At 47.1% G+C, this 23,201-nt stretch overlaps 1 protein-coding gene across 1 annotated transcript in view; it reads left to right on the top strand.

The window, feature by feature from the left end:
- Positions 1-22,619, top strand: part of LOC130131513 (zinc finger BED domain-containing protein 4-like) — a 34,807-nt gene extending 12,188 nt beyond the window's left edge. The window contains 3 exon segments of the mRNA XM_056301218.1: positions 174-303; positions 20,685-22,100; positions 22,221-22,619. Coding sequence (XP_056157193.1) covers positions 174-303; positions 20,685-22,100; positions 22,221-22,619 — 1,945 coding nt within the window.
- The last annotated feature ends 582 nt before the right edge of the window (positions 22,620-23,201 follow it).

Below are 23,201 nucleotides of genomic sequence, written 5' to 3'. Positions count from 1 at the left end.
GAGATTGACTTCGGGGACTCGCCACTACCTCAGGAGGGGAAGGAGCGACTCCGCACGAAGCTCACACAACGTGCGGATGTCTTCTCCCTACACGAATGGGATGTTGGCTTGGCCAAAGGCATGGAGCACAGTATCAGGATGTCGGATGAGCGACCCTTCCGTGAGCGGTCCAGACGCCTCGCCCCAGCTAACATTGATGACGTGAGACGACATATGCAAGAGCTGATAGCAGCAGGCATTATCAAGAAGTCCCGAAGCCCCTACGCATCACCCATAGTGATCGCGCGGAAGAAGAATGGGAAAGTGAGGATGTGCATCGACTACCGCACCTTGAACAGTCGAACCATCCCTGATCAGTACACAACCCCTCGTATTGACGACGCACTGGACTGCCTGTCCGGAAGCCAGTGGTTCAGCGTACTGGATCTAAGAAGCGGATACTATCAAATCGCCATGAAGGAGGAAGACAAGGATAAGGCGGCGTTCATCTGCCCACTGGGGTTCTATCAATTCGAGAGAATGCCCCAGGGGATCACTGGAGCTCCAGCCACGTTCCAGCGGCTCATGGAGAAAGCCGTGGGTGACATGAATCTCCTGGAAGTGCTCGTCTACCTCGATGATTGGATAGTCTTCGGAAGGACCTTGGAGGAACATGAGGAGAGGCTCGTCAAAGTCCTCGACAGGCTGCAAGAGGCGGGGCTGAAGATCTCTCTGGACAAGTGTCAGTTTGGCCAGAGCAAAGTCAAGTACGTTGGGCACATCGTATCTGCTAACGGTGTCGCCACTGATCCAGCCAAGATCGAAACAGTCACCACCTGGCCCCAGCCTACTGACCTGAAGACTCTGCGATCCTTCCTCGGCTTCTGCGGATACTACAGACGGTTCATCGCCAACTACTCCTCCATCGTCAGGCCCCTGACCGAGCTGACAAAAGGATACGCCCCAAAACAGCAAGGAAAGAGAGCTGCGAAGGACTCCAAGAAAGCCTACCTGAAGGAGTCTGAACCCTTCGGAGAGCGATGGGACCTGGTCTGCACTGCAGCATTCCACCAGATCATCACTTGTCTCACCCACGCGCCCGTCTTGGCGTTTGCTGATCCCAACAAGCCCTATGTCCTTCATGTGGACGCCAGTCTAACGGGATTGGGAGCCGTCCTGTACCAGGAGTACCCAGAGGGGTTGAGGCCGGTGGCGTTTGCCAGCAGGAAGCTGTCCGCATCTGAGATGAACTATCCCATCCATCAACTGGAGTTCCTGTCCCTCAAATGGGCAGTGGTAAACAAGTTCCATGATTACCTCTACGGAGCCAGATTCACAGTACGAACTGATAACAATCCCCTCACGTACGTACTCACTACAGCCAAGCTCAACGCCACAGGGCATCGGTGGCTGGCCGATCTGTCTACCTATGAGTTCGACATCCGCTACCGACCTGGGAAAAGCAACATCGACGCCGACCTGCTGTCGAGGCAAGAGAGGGGTGAAGAGAGGCAAAGAGACAGGGAGACCATCTCACAAGCTGGCGTGCAGTCAATCTGTCGACGAGTAAGCGTTCTGAGCTCCCCAAAGACATCTCCGAGATATGCTGAACAGCTAGGAGCTCGTCCTGAAAGTGTCCCTGAGCGCTACGCCTTTCCCACGCGTGTGGATGTGAGTGCGCTAGGACAGATGTCCAGGTCCGAGCTTAAAGCCGCACAGAAAGAGGATCCTGTGATAGGACTGACGATCCAAGCTCTGAAACACGGCCAATGGCCAGAGGATCTGGAAGCCAATCCAGATGTGAGCCAGATGAAAAGGGAGCTGGGAAGACTACAACTGAGAGACGGCCTACTCCATCGCATTAGCAAGAGACCATCAGCAGAAGAGTCCTCTCAGCTGGTGCTGCCTGCCGTGTTCAGAGGTGTCGTGCTAAAGTCCTTACACGATGATATGGGACATCTAGGCATCGAGAGAACAACTGACCTGCTGAAGGCAAGATTCTACTGGCTGAGAATGGCAGGAGATACAGAGCAGTATGTCAAAAACTGCGGGAAGTGTGTCTCACGGAAGAGTCCCTGTCAGAGAGCTGCGCCGCTCCACCAGATCCGGAGCAATGGGCCAATGGACTTAGTCTGTATAGACTTCCTCTCCGTGGAGCCAGACTGCAAGGGTATTGGCAACATGCTAGTGGTCACTGATCACTTTAACCGCTATGCACAAGCCTACCCAACGAAGAACCAGAAGGCGCTCACAGTCGCAAAAGTTCTCAACGAGAAGTTCTTCGTAAACTATGTTCTGCCAGCAAGGATCCATTCAGACCAAGGCCGAGACTTCGAAAGCCAGACAATCAGAGAAATGCTGAAAGTGATGGGGATACGAAAGTCCAGGACCTCTCCCTACCACCCACAAGGAGATCCACAACCACAACGGTTCAACCGTACCCTGCTGCCCATGCTAGGCACACTGAATCCAGAGAAGAGGAGGCCGTGGAGTGAGCAAGTGCCCCACGTTGTGCATGCCTACAATGCCAGTAGGTCTGATGCAACCGGCTACTCGCCCTACTACTTACTATACGGGAGAGAGGCAAGGCTGGCCGTGGATGTGTGTTTCGGGACGTCTCCCGATGGCTATGATGTCGGTCACCACTCACGCTATGTGGCTAGACTCAAAGAAGATCTGCAGAAGGCATACCAACTGGCCTCTGCCACAGCCGACAAAACACACCAGAGGAACAAGATAGCCTATGACAGCAGGGTGGGATCACAAACCCTGGAACCCGGCGACAGAGTGTTGGTGAAGAATCTCGGACTCAAAGGCAAGCACAAACTCCAAAGCCGATGGAAAGAGATTCCTCATGTGGTTGTGAGTCAGATGCCAAACTTACCTGTCTACAGAGTGAAGCAGGAGGATGGAAACGGAGGAATCAGAACATTGCACCGAGATCATCTCTTACCTATCGGGCAGCAAGTCAGAATGCAAAGAGAAGAGAGCGACCACAGACCACCACCAAAGCCAAAGACAAGAGCCGACACAAGAAAGAAGCAACAAACCAAACAGTCTCAAACAGTCAGTACAGAAGAAGAGGATAGTGAAGAGGGCTTGACCGACTCATCTACAGAGTCTGAGTACGAGAGACCGATACCAAGACCCTACAGCACTTACCCGGAAGATGTCCTGAACAAGCGTAGAGCTGCACGGGAACAAGCAGTTATCCCTCAGGAGGAAGAGGAACCTCCTGGTGCTAGAACTGAAGAGAATAATGACGAAGACCCAAATGATGACAACAATGACGAAGACCAAAGTGAAGAAGAAGAAGAGAGGGGGAATGAGGCTGAAGAAGAGTTAGCTCAAGAGTCAGAGTCTGACATAGATGAGGGCCAAGCTAGCAGCGTAGATGAGGAAGCTAGTCCCCAAAGACAACCAGTAGGTAGGCCGAAGAGGTTAGTAAAGCCAGTCGTAAGACTTACCTATGATGAGCCAGGAAAAGCCAGCGATACGCCTATAACTATAGTACACAGAGGTGTCACTATCAGGACAGGAAAGAGTTAGTGCACCACACTTAGTTTATACCCTCAGATGTTCTGAGACCTTACTAGTTAGATTTAGGTGAATGAGGGCATTCACACGTTCAGTAGGGGGAGGGTGTAACCCTGTGGTTAAATTATAGGCCTTAGATATATGACATTGCACTATTAGATAAGAGTTTGGCCTATGTTTGTTATTTTGTATACCTTTTGAATATGAATATATTATATTGTTGATATTGTTCTGCAAAACAGTTGTTTACCAATGTGAAATGCATTTACTTTTATTGCTGAAAACTTACCATTGTTGTGATTGGTTGGCTGTGGAGAGAATAACTTACCTTGATTGTGATTGGTTGAGAGGGCAGCGGGGAACGTCAGCGCAGCAGACTGAACGGAGAGAGAAAGGAGGTCACTCGTCCCTTTGTGTGAGCCAAACGGAGCAGTTTGATGTCGAGTTGTTATATGCTATTTTGCGGTGAGAGAAATGTAATTGAAGTTTAGTGAACAGTGATGTGTGAGGGTGTCTGACCGAGACCCATCCCGGGAACTGTTGTGTGGATTTGGGAGACAAACTGACTACTCGTCAGTCCCATATGTGGACCCAGCGACGTGACGGAGCGAGCTAGCCAGTCGGTGTCCGTTGTTAGCACAGCAAGACGGGCGAATGGACTGGATGCGGTAAGGGGCTCTCCCCACAGTGAGTCGGGCCGTCTTCTAGTTTAGCGAAGTAACGTTATCAGTACAGTGTAGTGGTGGGTTCATGCGACCATCGAGGAACGCAGAAGGAGTCGTCTGTTGCCGTGTTGGCCTGCCGAGGCGAGCGCACGGTTCTACCGTGAGATGGAGCATTCTTTGTGAGTACAAGTTGGATGTGCGGGCTTCCAAGGGGAGCGAAGAGGGCTGTTTAGGGTCCCAACGTACCCGATAAAGAAACAGGCCTGCAACTGGGGGTTGACTTTCTTTTATTTTATTGCCGGCTTAGTTATAGGGTTATTGAGCTGTATGCTAATGTGTTAGTCTGATTAATTTGTGTATATCTGAATGCAGATGCTCATTAGCCATTGAGGCTTATCACTTTCATTCATTCTAATAATTATTACTCATAATACATTTGTATATATAATTCTATGTACCTGTGTGAGTGTGGATTATTCATGTGTGTTTATTCCTGTGGTGTCTAGACCATGTTAGATTGCCTTAAAGGGGTCATATGCAATATTTGAGCGCCTTAAAGGGGTAGTCAACTTTTTAGTTGGAGTTACCAGATGACACTGTAAGACATTTAGAGCCTTTAGAACATACTTTAAACACATAAAAAGCGAAGTTAACATACTTCAATAGTTTATTGGATACCGAGTTGTATAGAGAACTCAGGAGCGTTGTCCTTGACAGTTAAAAAGGATAGATAGCGCTACAATTACTATTATTATTATTATTATTATTATTATTATTATTATTATCTTAACAGAAGGAAATGTTCCGTGGCATTCTGGTTAGATTGAATGTAATTAAAAAGTGGCTTGTTTGGAATTGGGTATTAGCTTTCTTATGTTTTTTTATTATTATTTTCACAGTATGCAGAGAAAACAGGGGAATGAAGTTCTGAAATCACTTTGGCAGAAGTATAATGAGTTGGACTGCTAATATGTTCGATACAATAAAGGTAATCACAGCATTTTGCCGTTATTTTTTTTTTTGGCTTTTCCCCCTTTTTCTCCCCAATTGTACCCAGCTAATTACCCCACTTTTCCGAGCCATCCTGCAGCTGCAGGCTGCAGACTACCACATGCCTCCTCCGATACATGTGGAGTCGCCAGCCGCTTCTTTTCACCTGACAGTGAGGAGTTTCGCCAGAGTGACGTAGCGCGTAGAAGGATTCCCCCCAGTTCCCCCTCCCCCGAACAGGCGCCCCGACCGACCAGAGGAGGCGCTAGTGCAGCGACCAGGACACATACCCACATCCAGATTCCCTCCCGCAGGCACGGCCAATTTACAGGGTGCGAACTACAGGGGAGCTTGGCTCCCGTTAATAAGACATAAGCTCCCCTGAAAACATGATTTGTGAAAAAAAAATTTGGGGGGGGTCTCTAAAATATTAACAATATGCTATGCATTTCCATTTTTTGGGGTGTCTTCATCATCGTGGATCATGTGTACAATTAGGCTATTATTGGTGCATGATTCATACGAGGATCACTTATTCACTTTTAATAGATACCGGCATGCATGCAATTCTTGCCATCACCATTGAAGCGTGGCGGCACAATCAGAAAAAAAGCTAACTTTATGAAAGAAAGAAAAAAAACCTCTCTTAGTCCCACTCAGTCTGCGCGCCGAATTGCCATTATTCATTTCTAATTTGTAGTCAGCATACAGATAGCTATGTCAAAAAGAAACCAAGGGAGTTTAGTCGCAAATTTTGGATTTACTAAAAAAAAAAAAAAAAAAAAATCTAAGCCCATCGAAGAGGAACCAGAGCAAGAGGCGTCTTCTACAACAGACATTGATGTTACACCTGCTGGGATTGCTGTCAGCACAAACCCGCCAACGCCCGGTGTGAAAACGCAGGACAAGCCAACAGAAGAAGCTGGAGATGGGGGTAACAGCTCGAAAGCATTGATCCTGTATGGAGAAAACGAGATACGGGCACTTGCTAAAACACTTGGTGAACCAGCCAGAGAGGCGACTGAGGAGTTCCGTGACCGGAAGTTACAAGATAAAGCACCAGGCAAAACATTGGAAAAGCTTTGTACAGCAAGCAGGACATACCTTCCCACTTCATCTGAGTGTGAGAGGGGGTTTTCTGCAGACACTAATACTGATAGCAAGACCTGCAACAGGTTGCGTAAAAATAGCCTCTCATCGCTCTTTGGAGAGATTCGAGTCGACCCAATGCCCTTTATCACATCTTGGATTAAATCAGGGCATCGCCAGTCCACATCATGGACTTCTGGATGAACAGTAAAGGCAGCTGATCCCAAGCCTCTGTGGTCTGTGGTGTACCTCTGTGGTGAAACAGCGCACGAGCACAGGGAAGAGCTTCGTGTCCTCGTGATTCGATGCGTCCGTGCTCAGTGTTAGAAATGAGGACTTCTCCAAATCGTCACGCAGTTCTTGTTCTGATAATGGAGCTAATCAAACTCAAACTTAAAGCACATCACAGAAACCTATATTTCAAATAGCCCCTAAGTGATTACTGTATAATACATTTGAAATTAACAAAAAAATTAAATTAATTTAATTTAATCAAGTAATTAAATTAAATTAATAAAGCCAAAGATTATTGGAAATGTAATGTAAACTTGGCAACAAATGAGGAATATTGTAATAATATTTAAAAAATTGGTATTACAAATGATGATATTAAGTTACCTCAACACAGAAATGACGATACTGTAGAGCCGAAGTAACGGAGAAGACCGTAGGTTCACACTTTAGCCGTGTAGGCAACTTTCTTTAATCCACGGTAAATCAGCGAGACAAACAAAACCCACAGCTCGACTGAGCGGAGGTGGCAAGAATAACCAGAAAACTGGCTGGACAACCATAACTTAACCCTGCGTTAACCTGCCAGGGCAACCATGACTTAACCCTTAGTTCCTGGGTTGAATTCTGTCCCCAATACGTGTCCACCACATGAGCCCCCCCCGAATTCGCCCTAGTAATCGAAGTCAGGCAGGCGCGGGTGGACGACAGGCCGTCCGCGGCGGCTCCGGATAACAGGGGCCGGAGTGTCTGTGGGAGGCATTGACGCGGGCCTGTGGAGGTCGGCCTGAGGAGCAGAAGAGGCAGCTCGGGCCTCCACGGGGGGAGGAGGCGGAGCCGGGGGACGACCGCGACGAGGAGGTTGGGCTAACTCCAACGGCTGCGTCAAGTCCAGGTGTGCGGGTTTAACTCGGTCCACTGAAACATGCTCGGCCGTGCCCCCAAAATCCACCACCAGGTGCTTAGTTCCCCGTTCCAGGACGCGGAAGGGGCCGTCATAAGGGGGTTGCAGAGGGGGGCGGTGTGCGTCGTGACGGATGAACACGTAGTCCGCTGACTGCAGACCTGGGGGCACCTGGGACACCGGAGCGCCGTGTTGGGCGGTAGGGACGGGTGTGAAAGCTCTGACCCCGTCCAGCAAGGAGGCTCGTTGGTCCACAGCTGACCAGGGACGCGTTGCATTGGGCATGAAATCGCCTGGGACTCGCAGCGGCGTGCCGTACACCAGCTCCGCAGAGGAGGCTTGTAGGTCTTCCTTCGGGGCGGTCCGCAGGCCCAGCATGACCCATGGGAGCTTGTCAACCCAGTTGCAGTCCTTGAGAGTAGCCCGAAGCGCAGCCTTCATGGACCGGTGGAAGCGCTCACATAGGCCGTTCGCCTGAGGGTGGTAGGCGGTAGTGCGATGAAGCTTGACGCCCAGAGCCTCACCCACAGCATTCCATAGCTCTGAGGTAAACTGTGGCCCACGGTCAGATGAAAGGTCGGAAGGCGTACCGAAACGTGAGACCCACGACCCAATAAAAGCCCGGGCCACATCAGCAGACGTCGTGGATGCCAGGGGAACAGCTTCAGGCCAGCGCGTAGTCCTGTCCACCACAGTGAAGAGGTAGGTGAACCCATGGGAGGGGGGTAGGGGACCAACCAGGTCGACGTGGACATGGTCAAATCGTCTCTCCGGCACTGCGAAGCGTTCCAGGGGCGCCTTAATGTGGCGGTGTATCTTAGCCCGCTGACAGGCAACACATGAGTCGGCCCACGCTTTCACGTCTCTCTTAAGTCCCTCCCACACAAACTTAGCAGAGGTCAGGCGCACGGATGGCTTACCGCCTGGATGAGAGAGGCCGTGCACAGCTTCAAATACGGGGCGTCTCCAGCTGTGCGGGACGATGGGCCTGGGCTGTCCTGTGGAGACGTCACACAGGAGGGTGACACCTGTGTCGCTGAAAGGAACGTCCTGCAGGCGGAGCCCCGTGTCGGAGGCCCGGAGACGGAGGATGCTCGGGTCCGTGGCCTGGTCAGCAGCCATCTGTGCATAGTCAAGGCCTAGGTGGACCGCTCCAATCACTGCCCTAGACAGGCAGTCAGCTACCTGGTTAGACTTACCAGCGACGTGCTGGATGTCGGTAGTGAATTCCGAAATGTAGGAGAGTTGTCGCTGCTGGCGAGCGGACCATGGCTCGGCCGTCTTGGACATGGCAAACGTGAGGGGCTTGTGGTCCACGTACGCAGTAAACTCGCGGCCCTCTAGCAGGAAACGGAAATGCCGGACGGCGAGCCAGAGACCGAGGAGTTCCCTGTCAAAAGTACTATACTTGCGCTCTCGGGGTGTAAGCTGGCGACTGAAAAAGGCCAAAGGCTGCCAAGCCCCCCCCACCCACTGTTCGTGAACCGCACCAACAGCATAGTCCGATGCATCCGTGGTTATGGAAATAGGCGCTGTAGGTGAAGGATGCGCTAGCAGGGTAGCCTGGGAGAGCGCAGCTTTAGTCTCGGTGAACGCACGGTCCCGCTCTGCTGTCCAGTCGACCGCCTGGTTGGGGGACATGCCTTTCAGCGCCTCGTACAGTGGCCGGATGATAAAGGCGGCTCGAGGAATGAAGCGGTGGTAGAATGTCACCATCCCGATGAACTCCCTGAGCGCACGAGCTGTTTGGGGGCGCGGAAAGGCCGCCACCGCTTCCACCTTTGAGGGCAGGGGGACTGCCCCGTCCCCAGTGATGCGGTGCCCGAGGAAATCAATGGCTGTCAGCCCGAACCGGCACTTCGCCGGGTTGACGATCAGCCCATGCTGGCTGAGGCGTGTGAAGAGGGCATGAAGATGGGACAGGTGTTCTTCCTCGGAGGCGCTGGCGATGAGTATGTCGTCCAAATAGACGAAGATGAAAGGAAGGCCACGGAGCACTGAATCCATCAGCCGCTGAAAGGACTGGGCCGCGTTTTTGAGTCCAAATGGCATTCGTAGGAATTCAAATAGGCCGAATGGGGTTGTCACCGCTGTCTTGGGGATGTCTGAGGGGTGCATGGGAACTTGATGATAACCACGGACCAGGTCGACTTTTGAGAAGACGCATTTGCCAGACAGGTTTGCAGAAAAGTCCTGGATATGCGGGACAGGATAGCGGTCAGGCGTGGTGGCGTCATTTAGTCGGCGGTAGTCCCCGCATGGGCGCCAACCTCCATCAGGCTTAGCGACGATGTGGAGTGGGGACGCCCACGGGCTGTCAGAGCGGCGGATGATCCCCATGCGTTCCAGGTGCTCGAACTCAGACTTGGCAATGGCGAGTTTGGCGGGGTCGAGACGCCTGGCTCTGGCGTAGACCGGGGGCCCCTTCGTAGCAATGTGATGCTCCACCCCATGCTTAGCAGTGGGTGCAGAGAAGGTAGGCTGGGTGAGGTCAGGGAACTCAGCGAGGAGGCGGGTGAACTTGTCTGCCTCTGAGAGAGAGTTGGCTAGACCTGCATAGGCCGCTTCCCTCCGCGTACATGCGAAGGAGGAGAAGGTTAAGGCATCGACCAGACGGCTGTTCTGAATGTCCACTAGCAAACCGTAAGCGCACAAAAAATCAGCTCCGAGGAGGGGAAGCATTACATTGGCCATGACGAACTCCCACGTGAAACGTTGTCCACCAAAACACAGTTCTACAGACCGCACGCCGTAGGTGTGGATAGGGCTGCCGTCAGCCGTCGCCAACTGGGGGCCCCGCTCCCCGCCCATGATGTCGACGTCAGTAGCAGGGAGCACGCTTCTCTGTGCGCCCGTGTCACAAAGAAATCGCCGACCGGAGATGGTGTCGAGGATGAAGAGTAGCCTGCTCGTATCGCCAACACTCATGGCCACTACTGAGTGTTGGCCCTCTCGTTTCCCGTCGGCCTGTAGTTGCAGGGGGAACGGCACCGTTTAGCTTTCGCACCAAATCGAGCGTGGTACATACAGAGTCCAGAGGGCTTGTAGCGGTCTGATGCTGTGGCGCCACCGTCGGGCCACGCCCGCGATGTCGGCGGGGGGCCAGTGAAGGTAGGAGCCAGCACCCCGGCATGGGAGGAACGTTGTGTAGCGACGAAGAATCGGTCAGCCTCCTTTGCCAGCTCACGGGGATCAGTGATGGTGGAGTTAGCGAGCGCAGTCTGGACGTGGGGCGGCATGTTGCGCAGAAACAGCTCCATAAACAGGAAACATGGCTTTTCTTGACCCAGTAGGTTTAACATCCTGCTCATTAGCTCCGATGGTTTGCCATCTCCCAAGCCCTGAATTGCGAAGAGGCGACGTGCTCTCTCCGTTGCTGACAGTTCAAAAGTTTCAAGGAGGAGATGTTTAAGTGCGGCGTATTTACCATCGGCCGGTGGGTTGGTTATGAAACCGCTTATCCTGGAAGCCGTAGCGCCCCCCAGCGCTGCCGCTACGTAGTAGTACCTGGTCTCGTCTGCTGTTATGTCTCTGAGCGCGAACTGTGCCTCAGCCTGCGCGAACCATGTAGCCGCGGAAGACTCCCAAAACTCCGGCAGTTTAATTGCAACGGCGTTCGTAGCCATAATGTGTGTGGTTTCAGAAAACTTATCCGAAAACCGACGTCGGGGTCACCAGTGTAGAGCCGAAGTAACGGAGAAGACCGTAGGTTCACACTTTAGCCGTGTAGGCAACTTTCTTTAATCCACGGTAAATCAGCGAGACAAACAAAACCCACAGCTCGACTGAGCGGAGGTGGCAAGAATAACCAGAAAACTGGCTGGACAACCATAACTTAACCCTGCGTTAACCTGCCAGGGCAACCATGACTTAACCCTTAGTTCCTGGGTTGAATTCTGTCCCCAATACGTGTCCACCACAATACTTAAAATTCACTGTTAGACAACATCCAGTACAATTTAGCAAAAGATCGGATGAGGAAAGGAAAGCAGATAAAAAAAAGTTAGTTAAAAATTACTTTTATGTTATAGTAAGTTGAACTGGAGAGTAGAGGACCAAAAAAAAATTGACACCTTGTGTTACTTTTCCTGTCTCCGTCTTCTGACTACCTTCGCCGGAAGATACAGGGGAACCGAATTTATTTCGGATCCAGGGCCGAAGTTCGCTGGCGCTGTCCGTCACTGCCTGGTGCTAGCCAGCTAAACTCCGGAGTACAACCCAACACAGTTCAATAGTTCACTTCGTCTGAAAATGGCGAGGACACCGTCTTCTCTCTTTGGAAACACATTTAATCCTTCTTCACAGCTGCACAAAACGTTGACATAGGTCCAATATATCACAGTTCTTAGCAATAGTATTTCCTTTCATTGCGCGGAGCTCCCAATACCGTTCGCGCCACACAACAACAACAACTTCCTCATTCCCCCCTCCCTACCAACCAATCAGAGTCCGACCACAGACCTTGCTCTTAAAGCGGTAAACCCTTATTTACCAACTCTTGCAATCTCAGTTAGATCAGCTGTATCTCAACAAAACACAGGTAGCATATAGGGTTCAGAGCCAAGTGGAAAGAGGATGGAGAAAAAAAGCACATCATTTTTCAGTAATTTATAAAAATGTAGACAAGAAAAATGTTTGACTGGTAGTCTTATTTTCTTTGTGATCAACAATTTTTATTTTTTTAAAAAAACAGAACACAACAAATGCACAAAAAGCAACAGGGCAGCACATTAGTAACAATGTTTAAGGACCGAAACAAAGGGGGAAAATAAATTTACAGAATACAAAAACCGTATTCATAGTAGCTGGACTGAAAAGAAAGAAAGAAAAAACAGTAAAACAAAGCTCTACATTGTATATACAACCATCCATTTCTACTAACTTCTAAACGCTGGCCTGCTCCAGGTCTGATGTTACTGGGTGTTGAGGGGTGTGGGAGGGGGGAGATCGCTTCTTTTAAGGTAGTCCCTTATGGACACAGCTATGCCTGACCATGCCTGTACATGCAGTGGCAGGCTTGGCTCTATTGAGTCGTGCTGTTGTACTCTCAAGAGACACTATGCTCTGGGAGGACGCCATCTGGCAATTAATTAAAGGAAGTTTGGGATTAAACCACAGTGTCAGTATGGTCTTTTTTGCTGCAGTAAGGCCTGCCATCATTAGTCTTCGCTGATTTAAATTGAGAGACAGAGACAAATCATCGTTGAGCAGACAAAGGCAGGGATCAGGCAATATTGTTGATCCTAATAACTCTGACAGCATTGACATAACCTGTGTCCAAAAAATCTCTGATCAGTGAGCAGTCCCAAAATATATGCATTGTTGTGCCCGGCACCTGAGCCCAGCAGTGAGTACAGTTAGGACTGGTAATTAGTTTCATTTTAAAACATTTGATGGGTGTAGCATATGCTCTGTGAATCATCTTATAGTGTATAAGTTGATGCGCAAGATTTTTAGAGGTACTACTTACATTAGATCAGTGGTTCTCAACCTTTTTGAGGTCCTGGACCCCCTGCGTATTTTTGATCTACCCTGAGGACCCCTCCACCTGATCTTGGGGGAGGGGGGTTGCAATTTGACAGAAACAGTAGAAACTGCATTTTAAATTGCATTATAGCATTTATTCACTCTTTGGGGCAAAAATAAGAGCTTTCAGTTGTAACTTAGATATAGTTAACAAAACAGAATTCTTATGCAGTAACTTTCAGATATATGTAACAACAGAATTCTTATGCAGTAACTTTTAACAATGCAAACGGGAGCGAGATCTCTTATTAAAATACAATAAATTACACTTGTGAAACAGATGTAATTAGAGAAAAAAGTCCTGTTACCCTTTATAGTTTAGGTAGATAAAGGTCTCAGTCACATTTGAGTAAAATAATCCTATTTCTATAAATGTCATAGGATCTTTTTTTTAAAGATATTTTATTTTCACGGACCCCTTGCAATTACACCACGGACCACTAGGGGTCCGCGGACCCCCGGTTGAGAAACACTGCATTAGATCATATCGTTTCCCAATTTGGTTCCAGACCGACAATGCAGAGTTCCCTAGGCCACACCCCTTCAACTGCCAGTGTCTTAGTAGAGCGATCAAGCAGAGAGTTGTATATACACGTCACTGTCCCCTAAGAACGCCACCCAGGACCGATCCACTCCTCCATAGGGTGCACCGGCAAAGGCCCATTCCAGGGCACCCCATATGTTTTCATTGCAGATCTCAGTCTCAAGTAAAAAGAAAGAAAGAAAGAAAGAAAGAAAGAAAGAGGTGCCCAGTAAATCATATTCCTCCCTAATATCTTGGAATGAACGGACTCCAGCATTGTTAAGAATATCGCTGAAAGTGGAGACACCTTTTTGTGACCATGCATGAAACGTAAAAGGCTGCCCATCTGATTGAAGGTGATAGTTATTCCATAGCGGAGATGTTTGATGGAATAAATCTATTTTGCCCATGATCAGCGCCACTCTTTCCCATACATCAACAGAATTGGTTACAATGCTCCCGTATCATAGATTGTTTTTGCACCCACTGCCTGTATATAATACTAAGTCTTCCAGACGGTGTGGCTTCAAGCATGCTGCCCCCATAGCCTGCCAAGGGACCTCAGGTTCCTGGTTTATCCAAACACACAGTGGTCTAATTTGAAAAGCATAATAAAAATTAGGGTTTGGGATGGCTAAGCCTCCAGTGAGTTTGGTTATTTGTAAGGTTGTAAGTTTGATTCGTGCATGCTTTCCCCCCCAGATGAACTGTGATATGAGGGAGTGAGTTTCTGTGATAAATTTAGGAGGTGGTGCTAGGGGATCATAAAAACAAAAAATTAACCCGGGGCAAAATGTTCATTTTATAGTTGTAACTCTGCCTTCTATGACACATAAAGAGAGCCCCACCTCTTCAGATCATCTGTAATCTTGGGATAAAACTGGGATAAATCTTTACGCCAAGGCATGTAAAGGATGTACAGTTAGGGATGTCAGCAGTCAAACTGGTTTTTAATGCAGCAGTATTCAATGGAAGAAAAGCAGATTTAGTCCAGTTGATTTTATAGCCTGCCATCCCTTTAAATAGATCAAAGAGTTTTAGGACCTGCGGTAGTGATGTCCAAATATTAGATATGAAAAGAAGACAATCTTCTGCATATAATATAATACAATGTCTAGATTGGTATATGGTTATAGGAGATATTGTGTCACTCTCTCTGATGTACTGAGCCAGGGGTTCTAGGGACAAGACAAGGAGCAGAGCGAAAAGTGGACAACCTTATCTGGTTCCGCGATGTAAAGGAACGGATTGTGATTGACATGTTCCCGTGAGAACTGATGCTGTAGCATGACCGTATCGTGTTTTTATCATGGAGATAGGCCCAAATTCGAATCTCTCCATGACCAGCCATAGGTAACTCCACTCCTGTCTGTCAAAAGCTTTATCAGCATTAAGAGAGAGAACAGCACAGTCCTCTGAAATGGTATGTGCGACCTCGATAACACGTAGGAGCCTCCTAACATTATCTGATGCTACTCTCCCTTTCATGAATCCCGTTTGATCAAAGTGAATTAACTTCCCAATTACTGTCTCCATGTGAGTAACCAGTACCTTGGCATAGAGCTTCACATCTCAGTTATCGCCCAGCAAACTTGGGCGATAACTTGAGCGTTCAAGTGGATCTTTACCTTTCTTGAGTAAGATGGTGATGAGTGCATTTCTCTGGCTATGAAAGGATCTCTGTTCAATGGCAAAGTTTATAGAGCTCAATATAAGAAGTCCTACCTGATCCCAAAAGGCTAGATACAGTTCCGGAGGTAGGCCGTCCAAACCAGGACTCTTGCCCTTTTGGAGAACGTTTACTGCTGTTTCAAGGTCTTCTAAAGAGATTGGGCTTTCTAATTTTAAGCTCTCTAAAGGCAAAGCTAAATTTTGAAGAAACACGTTGCACTTCTCCATGTCTACATGGCAGTCTGATGTGTCACGACTGCTGTAGAAATCTTTTGAAAACATTGCTGCTTGCTCTGAGATCTGTAACAATGTCATCTTCTGTTGTACGAATACTATTTAAACACTGCTTTGGATTAATTTTGTTTTAACCGGAGGGCTAATAGTCTATCATAATAATATCTCTGTTTGGTTCTATGTAGAATAAACTCGGCCTTGCTTATAGATAAGTTTCTATATTCTCCCCTTAACGCCTCGAGAATATTGGTGTTGGCTTCAGAGGTGTTTCTCTCTGTTCCTTCTCCACTCTATCTCCTGCTCAATTTCAGAAAACCGCTTATGGCGTTCAGCTTTTAACCTAGAAGCAAAACTAATACATGTGCCTCTTATAAAACATTTCGCTGCTTCCCATAATGTTTGGGGATTGTCACATGACCCAACGTTCTGTTCAATAAATTCATCAAGTTGTGCTTTCCTTTGTGATAGAAAATCAGCATTGCTAAGCAGATAGTCATTAAATCTCAATCTGCGTGCTTTGGGATAATTAATTAACGGTGTTAAAGTGCATGACACAGGGGCATGATCAGAGATTAAGATAGGGAGCGAGTTAATATGGGGTATATTACTTATAAGGGAAGGGCTGACAAATATAAAAACAATCCTGGAGGAGGTGCCATGATGACCAGAATGAAAGGAATAGGCTTTAACTTTGTCATTACGAATGCGCCAGAGATCCACTAAGTTCAAGTCAACCAGGAAGGATTTTAGAGATAAGGATAAGGGAGGAGCTGAGTTAAGTGCGCCTGTAGATCTGTCAAGCTCTGGGTAGACTGTGGTATTGTAATCGCCAGAAACAATGCAATGAGGGTCTCGATAACGTAACAGAGTCATACTGATGGAGGGCAAAAAGTTTTCATCAAAAACATTAGGTGCATAGATACACGCTAATAGGAGTTTTGTATAATTAATAGAGAACAGCACATAGACAAATCTACCATCATTGTCATTACCATTCTCCATAACCACAAGCTGTAATTTCCTTTCTGCTGTAATCAGGACACCTCTAGCTTTAGTTGATGCACATGAATGAGCTATAATTTTTTATCGTGTTTGTTTTGGAACCGCTGTATAGCTGTCAGGTGTGTCTCTTGAATCAGAGCTATAGAAACAAGTTTGCGGTGTAAAAATTTCAGGTAACGAGTGCGCTGAGTTCAGACTGCGAACGTTCTAGCTCAAGATATTCAAATTTACCATTTAAATTGTGGTGTAGAGGTGTAGCAAAATAACATGTAAACAGTCCACTTTAAGACAAGACTTAAACTGAGAATCCATCCATTCCATCCATTATCCAAACCTCTTATCCTGCTCTCAGGGTCGCGGGGATGCTGGAGCCTATCCCAGCAGTCACTGGGCGGCAGGCGGGGAGACACCCTGGACAGGCCGCCAGGCCATCACAGGGCGACAGACTAGTCCGACCATAGCGACAGGCTAACCAGCATTGAAACACAGCTGAGACAACTCCAAACTGAAAACCTTCGTCTTAAACACAAGACAGAAGACCTCGAAAATCGCTCTCGTCGGAACAATGTCAGAGTAGTTGGACTACCCGAAGGTTAAGAGGGACGTACAGATTTTATGATTTTATGTCTACATTCTTCGTTGACATATTGCAAGACGAGTGGTTCACCTCACCACCAGAGCTTGAAATGGCACACCGCACGTTGAGAGCGAAACCAGGGGAAGGAGACCATGATCCTTCACTTTCTACGCTACAAACAGAGGGACCAGGTACTCGCCCTAGCGAGAAAACTAGGGCAACTTGTATATCAGGGTTAAAGGATCTTTAGTTTTCCAGATATGAGCAGCGAGCTGGCCAAGAAGTGCGCCACATTCCTCACAATCAAGTCCAAACTCTGCAAGAGAGGTATTAAGTTCACACTCCGCCATCCAGCTGTACTTACACTAACACACCAAGGCGTTGCGCACAAGTTTCACACCGCAGAAGAGGCTGAAATGTTCTACAACCAGCACCAGGCAAATTGATATGAGTAAACAAGCTCGCAACGTACACGGCTCCTGAAATACTGCCGAGGCTTTCCTATTCGGTCCGGGCCAGGCATCAGTTATATAAACAATTAAATAATTCCAGGTGTCACGGTGGGCGACTGATTTGGCTACCGGGCACCTCGGCCCTTTTTTTGAAATGTGATTATTTCAACCCGACGAAAGTTCCTCGTTATAACACTAACGTTTGATTTTGGATTGTGGACCTCTGCCATTGGAATATGGACATGTGGACTAAACATTAATTCCGGACTCTACAATTGGACTTTTTCCACCACTGCCGCGATCGCCATGATATCGGCTTCCTCAAAGCAAGTACACGAAAAACGGAGTCTCTTCGGACAACTACGCCACGCACTGAACATAGAAGTCTACTTCGGACTTTTCTTTTTTCAAACTGCAGTCATCTCAAAATCAGAACCTGCTTCTTAAAGGGATTTGACTAGGGATAGACCGATTATCGAACGGGCCGATTATCTGCGCCGATATTTGGCATTTTGACGCATATCGGCATCGGCCTTTTTTTTTTTAAATCCAACGGCCGATAGGAGATCAATTTAAAACGGGGTTATTTTGGCTCTGATGCAGGCGCGCCCCTCTGTCTGCTGTCACTACTCTGTCTCTCCAGCATTGTCCCACCCACAGCACTATCTGATTGGTTACACGCAGAGCCACAGCCAATCAGCAGTGATAGCTGTGCATGCACAGTGCTCACACACGGGGGAGAGGAGAAAAAGTTTTGCCGAATCTGGAGAAGGTCCGGACTCGGAGAGCAGATATATGTTTCGAAGGTAAGTTAAGGCAGCAGACTCTCCCGAAATTGTAATAAACATCCCAGTCCTCTACAACTCACAACTACTAGTAACATTACTGTGAGTCCATTAACGTTATATAAACATAAGCGGCAGCTCTGCTCGCTCGCAGTCCCTCCAGACGTGCCTATTAATCACTTGAAACAAGTGTAACCAGGTTAAAATCAATGTTTTTATTTTATTTTGTTTGAGTATGAAATATCACCAAATCCTGTCTGTGTGCTGTTATTTGTGTTTACTACATTTTATTTTATGTCATTATTTACTTTTATGTATGTTTTATAACGACCGTCATATACTTGTACTGTCACGTTAAGAGAGAGGTCTTGTGGGTACACGGAAGAGGGAACGCGGGAGAGGCCTTTTTTGTTTTGTGGGAGGAGTCTCAAGCAGCGATCGAGCCGAGCCACGCGTGTTTCTTACCGTAGCAGTTTTGCTGGTTGAGGAGAACATAACCTTGAGTATCCCTGTAAGAAGATACTGCAAGCTGTGGGATAAAATACTTGTTTATACTTTCTTACATCGGAGTCCCGTGGACGGTTTCTCCTTCTAACGCACACGAGTGAAGTCCGGGCAGTGGTTGAACTTCGACCCCCACGTCCGTAAGAAACACCGCTCCAGCTGGAGGACTGGACGTTTGTCGAAGGGTTTGAAACCAAAATAAATGGCAAGGTGGGCCAAATGGAGTCCCGTGTGTCCCCCCTCCTTCCTTGATCATGATGATGATGATGAGAGACTGAGGGCCCCCCACAACACCTGGGGCCCCATCCAAAATAGAACACAACGCAGAGCTAACGATGAGAGTGACGGGCGTGCAGCAGGCTGACCAGCATAGAACAGCATAGGACTGCCCCCGTTACACAAGGTTGCTGATAATATAGATATGGAAATACTCCGTGATAGAACTCTGTGTGTGTGAGTGAGAGAGAGAGAGTAAAAACCTAATGAACTCAATTCAGTCCAGTTTTGCAGGGAAGCACGTTGAGGTGAAGGCTGATTAGCTTTTAGCGTAACGTTAGCCCACCGGTCCGCTTTCTCCTTCTCCAAGCCAGGAGGCTAGCCAGAATAAACCGGAAAAATGTCCTGCCTTCACAAAGCAGCAATGTGTTCTGAGCACCTTCATTGAGGTTATAATCTAGCCAGATCAAATGGATTAATGCCAGTGTTGACAACCAACGTTAACGTTATTGTCACGTTAGTATAGCATGGTAAGAAGCCATAAGCCGGCTAGTTAGCTAGCTGGCTGGTTAACTTTAGCGCCAATGCTGCAACTAGCGTTCGCTAATTTTCGTTAGCAGAGAGATATCCTTACGTTATCTTAAATGAGCACACTGGCCACTCTGCAAGTAAACATACAGCCATTGCCATAGCAAATGCATTTAAGATAACGATCTCTCTCTGCTAACGTAAATTAGCGAATGCTAGCTGGAGCATTAGCGCTAACGTTATCCAGCCAGCTAGCTAACCAACAGGGACAGAAACAGCAAGAAGATACCAGCGTTCAAAAGCTAACGTTAGAAATGCACCAACAGTGCAAAATTAGTGCTATGCAGCAGTATTTTTGTTGGCAGAGTCAAATAAATGATTAAATAAACTAGCTAATTATTATCTGTTGTCGCTTATTACTGTTAACTAATAAATGGCGCTTGTAGAATATTGTATAAAAGTAATATCACACTCGATGTGCTGTTATACTGGCCGCGGTTCGTTTTGAGTGACGTCATGGAATACTATGAATGGGGAGAATGTCTGTTATGGTAGAGAATAGTGTGTTTGTGTGGAAGCCACATGAGAAACTCTACAATTCACTACTACTAACGTTACTGTGAGGCCAAATACGTTAGCAGCAGCTGTCTGTTCCTATGATAAACTGATTATTAAAGTGAAGATGCTGTAGGCTATTTAGTGTTTTTAACGGTTTAATCACGTGAAACAAGGTTGCTGATAATATTGATAGGGAAATAGTGATAAAAGTAAGCAAAGCACCGTCTGTCTGAGAGAAAACTGTAAGGCAATAATGGCTGTTTAACTACCAAATTATTTTACTTTACCTTTTTCTGTGTTGATTGAGAGATCCCAAGCAGCAGAAAATTACATATTGTTAGATTAAGTGTGTCCCGAAGCTGTCTTTGATAGTTTCTTGTAGAGAGGAGCAGGATATTGCTGTTTAAGACTTAAGACATAATGTAACTGCATCATAAAGCCTACATGAACTGCATGGTGTTCAGGGATGAATAGTCTCTCCTATTGCTATTGTACTATTTTTTCAGATATAGTTACATTAATCATTATTAATGTAGCAGCCTAGTTTTGAATGACAGGGTCCCTGCTATCACATGTTGTTAAAATGTAACATTTACATAATAAAATCAACTACAGGCTTCCCAAATGCTGTAATAAATGAAGCATGATGAGTTGAGCATATGTCAGCATGTGGCCCCACTTTTAACTCTCTTTTTTTCAAACCCTTATTGCAGATGGATAGACTTCAGTTTAAAAGTGCAGTATGGAAGTATTACACTCAACCAACACCAGGGAAGGCAGTCTGTAATACATGCAATGAAGGTGTCAGCATGGGAGCAACAACTGGGAAAAACAAAAATACTTCAAACCTGTGGTCCCATCTTAGGATTCATCACCCTGAGTTGTATGAAACAGCACAGAAGAAACGGGAATCTGAATCTCATCAGGATGAGGCAACTTCATCTCAGCCAACAATAGAGGACATGTTTCAGAAACAAAGAAAGTGGACAAACCGAGATGACAGGTCGAAACTAACGGACAAACTAGTCCTAGAGATGATAGTCACTGACAACCAACCGTTCTCGGTGGTGTCTGATGTTGGCTTTAAGCGCCTCATGGCTGCATCAGAGCCACGATATGCACTGAAAAGTGACAAGTATTACCGAACTGAGAAGCTGCAAGAAGTTCACCACAAGATTGTGGACAAGATCAAAGCGCTGATTCAACCAGAGAATGCTGGCTACTTTCTCTCCTTCACCACAGACTGCTGGTCTGGTGTGACAGAGTCTCTCATGAGCCTGACATGCCATTTCATCAACACTGAATGGACAAGAAAGCAGGTCATCTTAAATACAAGAGCAATGCATGGGTCCGACACTGGGGAATACCTGAAAGAGACATTCCTCAATATGCTTGAGGACTGTAAGATAAGCAAAGACCGTGTAGCACTAGTGCTTCGAGACAGCGGAGCCAATATTGTGAAGGGAATGAGGCTAGCTGAACTCCCAGACCTCAGGTGCACGGCGCACACCTTGCAACTTGTGGTGAATGACGGTCTGGCAAGTCAAAGAGCCGTCACAGATGTCATTGCAATGCTTAAGAAGTGTGCCACACATTTCCACCACTCCATTCTGGCCAAACAGCGTTTGCGAGTCATTCAGAGGGAACTTGGCCTGCCAGAGCACAACATAATCCAGGCTGTTCCAACGAGGTGGAACTCAACGCTCCACATGCTGCAAAGAATGCTGGAGCAAAAGCGTGCGCTTACCATCTACTGTGGTGAACATGGAGGATTTGCAGGTCCTAATGCTCACCAGTGGGACCTTGTGTCCAATTTAATTGAAACTCTTCTCCCAATAGAGGAAGTGACACTTCAGGTGAGCCACAGCAACTCATCAGCATCCTGCATCATTCCATGCCTGACTGTGCTGAAGATGCTTCTTCAAGATGATGAGGGGCCCTCCACAAAAGGCATCAGAACGCTCAGGCAAGCCATGAGGGAGAGCCTCGACAAGCGTTTCTCAAAAGTAGAAGACACAAAAACTGTGCTGCTGGCCTGTCTCTTAGATCCTTGATATAAGAGTCATGCATTCTCCTCTGCCACAACATTGAGCAAGGCCAAAGGATGGTTGAAAGAGGAAGAGGACGCTGCCACACAACAGACCACTTGAGAGGAGCATGTTGCCACAGAAGGAGCCAATATGGAGGAGCAGGCTGCCACAGAAGGAGCCAGTATGGAGGAGCAGGCAGCTGCATATGGGACACACGAGAATGACGGAAACACCCACAAAAGGCAACGGAGAGAACACACATCCTTCCGCAGCCGTGTTGATGAGATGTTCAGTTCTCTGCTGGCACATCACACTGGTGACCTGCTGGCCAGTAGCTGCGTTGAGGATGAGCTGCATCTGTACCTCAAGGAGCCAGTGATCGACAGGCGTAAAGGGGACCCACTCCAGTGGTGGAGACAGAATGATGGGCGCTTCAAGCTACTTGCGAAACAAGCAAGAAAGTTTCTTTGTGCATCACCCTCATCAGTCCCAAGTGAGCGCGTCTTCAGTGAAGTCTCTGCAATTTATGAGAGCAAAAGAAGCCGTCTCACTGGAGAGCACGCTGAACAACTCTGCTTTTTGCACCACAATCTGGTGCTGCTCAATTGGGACTACTAATTGATTTTAGACTCACATTGCTGTGCAAATTTTATTTAAATCTGTTTTATTTACTTTATAAAACTTCAGGGAACTATTTATTTAAAATTTCAGTTAACTTTATAAGAGATTCTGCTGACCCTGGGAACTCCCTGCACTTTTTGTTTTTGTTCGAACTTAAAACAAAGATAAGTGAAAGATTAATATTTTAGTTATATTGAAATTTTGGACAACTTTATTTACTGTAAACAACTTTAGGGAGCTATTTATTTGTTTAAGTTTTCATTTAACTTTATAAGACATGCTGCTGAGCCTGGGAGCTCCCTGCACTTTTTGTTAGAATTTTAAAACAAAGATGTCTATTGTCCAAGATTTAAAAAAAACCTTTAACATGTTGCAAATCTGAAAAGCTGTTTAATAAACATATGCTTAAAGGCATTTAAACGAAGTGAAGTGTTGGAGTTTGTATTATTCAAAATTTTGACGCCAATATGTTCCCTTTTACTGCAAATTAATATCAGCTCCAAATATCGGTTATCGGCCTCCTTGACTACTAATAATCGGTATTGGTATCGGCCCTGAAAAAACCATATCGGTCTATCT

Source organism: Lampris incognitus, chromosome 2, assembly GCF_029633865.1.
Source record: "Lampris incognitus isolate fLamInc1 chromosome 2, fLamInc1.hap2, whole genome shotgun sequence".
In the NCBI taxonomy this organism is placed as follows: Eukaryota; Metazoa; Chordata; class Actinopteri; order Lampriformes; family Lampridae; genus Lampris; species Lampris incognitus.
This window is presented reverse-complemented; position numbering and strand designations above follow the sequence as displayed.